The 4,677-nt window shown below is 38.3% G+C and overlaps 1 protein-coding gene across 2 annotated transcripts in view; it reads left to right on the top strand.

The window, feature by feature from the left end:
* Fam169a (family with sequence similarity 169 member A) overlaps positions 1–4,677 on the top strand; it is a 78,768-nt gene that overhangs the window by 48,920 nt on the left and 25,171 nt on the right. For both annotated transcript variants that reach the window (XM_023703660.1, XM_004643486.2), the window contains one exon: positions 1,448–1,627. In XM_023703660.1, coding sequence (XP_023559428.1) covers positions 1,448–1,627 — 180 coding nt within the window. The remainder of the gene's footprint in view (positions 1–1,447; positions 1,628–4,677) is intronic.

Genomic DNA, 4,677 nt, shown 5'->3' with positions numbered 1-4,677 from the left:
AAGCTTGTTCTAAGTAGGTGCTTTAGACCACTGAGCCATCTCTCAAGCCCCTCCATTCCTTCTTGGTGAGATTTGGCCCTGTGTTCCAGGATCTTTTTGGGGTCAGGCCTTTTTTGCCCTGGTGATAACAACCCACCTGGACAGTTGTGCTTTTTGCCTTTTCTTGCTACATTTGTTCAGTGTAGATGATGCACTTCTTCCTGTAAATGTAGACTACCCTGCCTGTGTGCTAGCAGATCATCATAGTGTGCTTCCACAGCCTTGACATCATTATCCTTTTGGAATGGCAGAGTTCAATCATTGTACTTCTGTCTCAGCTCTTTGCAAAAGGGTGAAGACACAGTCTTCCTGCAGATGTGGAAAGGTTCATTGAGATACCTTTTCCATTCTTTCTTCAATCAGGACTCACAAAGGGATTGAACTTCCTGTTGGCTGCTGCTGCTTTAGGGACAGCAGGCTTCTTAAAAGGCATAGCCATGCCTCTAGAGAGACAGATTCAGACACAGTATCTCCTATTTAACTTTAATTTTTAAATTAAATTTATTTATTTGTGTGTGTGTGTGTGTGTGTGGCCAGCTCAGCCCACCAGGGGGCGGCGCTGGCTGGCATGTGGTGCTGGGGGATTGAACTGCAGTCCCTGTGCTTTGCTAAGCTTGTTCTAAGTAGGTGCTTTAGACCACTGAGGCATCTCACCAGCCCCTCCTATTTAACTTTAAACAGACAGATGAATTTAGAAATATATCTGCTACAACATGTTTGCTGAATTAGCCATTTCTGATGAGTGGTATGGCTATGACTTTGTCATTTCTAAGACATGTGTTTCTAATATGGGCTTTAAATTTTGGAGAATGAATTCACTTCTTTACCACCATCAAGTGGATTAAAATGAAATTGAGCATGGTAGTACCTGCCTGTAATCCCAGTACTTAGGAGGCTGAGAAAGGATTGCTGCGGGTTCCAGGTTAGTGTGGACTATAAAGCAAGACTCTATCTCGAAGAAGGGAGGATGGATGGATGGATGGATGGATGGATGGATAGATAGCTCAATTGATCAATGAAGGAAGAGAGAGAAGAAGCACTAAGGGAAAAGTGAAGGGAAAAGGTTGACTGACTTGGAGTGCTGAGGTGGGAATTATATACTTCATCTGTTATAAAATTGAATGCTCTGAAATTTTGATAGTTGATGAGTTTCAAAATCTATAGATAATATATTTTAGAAACTAGAAGTAGCTGTTTGACCTGTGTTTCCCGATACTGATGAAAAACATAAATTACATATGTCTTGTTATCATATGCAACATGCTATGTAATGATAGCTGGAAAATGTGGAATTTATATATTTCTTAAACCTTCTTGATAAAAGAAAAAGCAAATAATTTTGGAAAGGCAGTAAGTTCATCGAATGTATACATATTTTAATCTTGGGTTTTTGTTCTTATGTCTGCAGGAAGCATGTGTGTTTCGTTTCTTACCCAGAGTTACCAACTGCCAGTTCTTGATACCATGTTTGTAAGAAAGAAATACCGAGGCAAAGATTTTGGGCTTCATATGCTGGAAGACTTTGTTGATTCCTTTACAGAAGATGCCCTTGGTTTGAGGTACCCTCTGTCTTCTTTCATGTACACAGGTAAGTGGACGAAGCTGAAAATGCTAAGCTTGTTTTTCTTAGTGTCACTTCAAAGTTATTTCTCCAGAATTTTATAAATGTATGTGTTTTAATATTAAGGAAATTTGGAATTTTGGCTTTTTAGGTCATTTTGTGACTTACGTTATATGTGTGTAGGTCTTCTTTTTTTTAACAACTGAATATAATTCACATAGGACCCAAGTATCCTTCATAATTACCTTTTCAAAGAAAGTTAAAGAGAATGATGTCAGCAGAAGGATCAGTTTATTTTTGTTTTATTTTATTTTTTTGCGGAACCGAGGATTGAACTCAGGTCCTTGCACTTGCCAGGGAAGTGCTTATTCCACTGAGCCATCTCCCCAGCCCCTGAAGGATCAGTTTAGTTGTGAAAAAGTGGCCTAATCAGCTGCCTACCTACCTTTCTTCCTTCCTTGTATTTATTACAAGGTCTCACTACACAGATCAGACTCAGTGATTCTCCTGTTTTCAGCTTCCCAAGTGCTGGCTGGGAAGTGCCCCCACTTCCAGTCTTAATCGCTGGCTCAGCGTGCCCTGGGGGCGGGGCTGGCACAGCATGCTGGGGATTGAGCCCCAGTCCTTGACTCTCTCTAAGCAGGTGCTTTAAACCACTGAGCTATCTGGCCCACCCCCTACTCCTAGTCAACCTTTTAGAACTGTCCCTCTTGAAGTAAGGTCTGTAGTCTTTCTGCATGCATAGAGATAACCTGTGGCAATTTAAAATACACATACAGATTCCTGAGCTCATTTATAGGAGGTCTGGTTCTGTGGGTCTCAGTTGAAACTAGCTGCCTGCATTCTCAGCATCTACACATTATCTGTGGACTTGATCTTAGAGAAAATCTGCTCTATGCACTGGACTCCCAGCATCTGGAACATTCATTTATAATCTCATAAACCCTGATAGCATAAATCTGGCCACTATAAATAAGCTGGCCTTTCTTTGAAGTGTTAAGCTCTTTACTTTGGGAATGAGATTGTAAGGAAGAGAATCATCTCATGGTTGTTGAAGAGTGTTCCGAAGTTGTTGAAGTATTCAACAATATTAGGCCATTCGTATATATAATTTAGTGGCATAAAAGTGATCAAGGAGAATTACAATTCAAGACTCCTTTGTTCACTTATCTGAGCATTCATAGTTGTGCAGTTGTGTTAATACCAGAACATTCTCATCCCCTAAAAGAAACCTTGCATTCATTAGCTTTGCTTTGCTTTGCTTTGCTTTGCTTTGCTTTGCTTTGCTTTGCTTTGCTTTGCTTTGCTTTGCTTTTCTTTTCTTTTCTTTTCTTTTCTTTTCTTTTCTTTTCTTTTCTTTTCTTTTCTTTCTTTCTTTTTGCAAAACCGAGGATTGAACTCAGGCCCTTGTGCTTGCCAGGGAAGTGCTTATTCTATTGAGCCATCTCCCCAGCCCCCAGCCGTCATTCTTCATTGCCCCTCTTTTTCTATTCTCTGGCAGGTACTCACTGATCTATTTTTTTATGGTTTTATTTTTTATTTTTTAATTTGTTTCGATTTACTAATTCTTGCTCTTCATATCAGTGGAATCATAGGGCTTTCAGAATTCATCCATGGTGTAGCCTGAATTAATACTTTTTTATATAGCTGAAAAATATTACATTGTATGCATATACTACATTTTCTTCCAAGTTACTGTATTAATTTACCTTCTCTAAGTAACATGCTATCCTGGGCTTCAGTGTACCTCAGTCCCCGAGAGTACCGGGATTATAGGTGTGTGCCACCATGCCCAGTTTCTTCTGTGCATTTTTAATTATAGTCATCCTATGAGGTAGCACCTGATTTGCAGTTAATGTTGAATGACTGTTCCTGTGTTTTACTGGTTATTTGTTTATTGTCTTTGGAAAACTGCCTGTTCTGAGCCTTTGACCATTTTTTCTTTGGGTTGTCTGAATTAGCTATTTAAAGTAACAGTAGCAACAAAATTTTGGACATTCAAACCATATGAAGTAAAAGGTAGCAAATGCTCTTTACCATTTAGTATATACCAGCCTGATAAATGCATTATTGTCATTAGAACTGAAGTCTCCTTTGTGTTCCTACCCAGTTAAACTCCTTCCCTGAGAAAGGTGCTATTATCAGGTTGACATTTACCTTTTTCATGCATTTGTTTGACTTCTAGTGCCTGTGTGTATCCTCTGACAACATATTGTATTGATTTACATATTTGAAACCTTTTTATAAATATTCTATAACTTCTTCTGCAGTTTTGCTTTGTCAATCTTTATGTTCGTAAGATTCATGGATTCATGAAATCTATTCATTTTTAGTGTTTGGTATTCTGTGTAAATATACCATCTGGCAATGTTTTGAAAACCACACCTGATTTACTTTTATTTATTTATTTTTATTTTATTTTATTTTTTTCCCCATAATTTTATTGATAAACAAATAGCAGTGAGACAGTTTCAAATCAAATTGGACAGTTTCAATAATTAACACATTGCATACATTCTTCCTAGTGGTTAATTGCTGTATAAATGAGGACATGATATCCTAAAACCATTAGAACAAATCCCTCTATTCATTAAGAGAATGTAACTATATATCTATCCTAACCACATTGAATACACAGATACAAAATGGACATTCATCCGTATCCCCTTTTTTTGGTTAAGTTCCATTATTTGAATATTACAGGTGTGTAAACTCAGCAAAATATTTTAAAAGAGTCCAGTAGCCCATAGTAGTATTGGGTCTTCTGTTTGACTGGCAGTGTCAGAAATTGTTGACCTGAGTCCCCTACAGCTCAACATAACAGCAGGGCTTTAACTTCTTATGATTTCATTTTTATACTTTTCTGTTTGATGGTTAAGACCAAAGTAAAGCAGGACTTAGGCAACAAGAGTTGTAGCTTTTTGGTCTGATAAGGTCAGTGAAATCCCCTCAGGATTTATCCTGAGATCCTGTACCTCAGATTGTAAAACCGTTCTCAGTGTCAGCCAAGTGGATGAGTTATGGCCATTGCTTGGCCAGTGTGCTCTCTGTGAAAGCCTGAGAGAATGTTTTCTCTC

The sequence above is a fragment of the Octodon degus genome, unplaced genomic scaffold (genome assembly GCF_000260255.1).
Source record: "Octodon degus isolate 3935 unplaced genomic scaffold, OctDeg1.0 scaffold00177, whole genome shotgun sequence".
In the NCBI taxonomy this organism is placed as follows: Eukaryota; Metazoa; Chordata; class Mammalia; order Rodentia; family Octodontidae; genus Octodon; species Octodon degus.
This window is presented reverse-complemented; position numbering and strand designations above follow the sequence as displayed.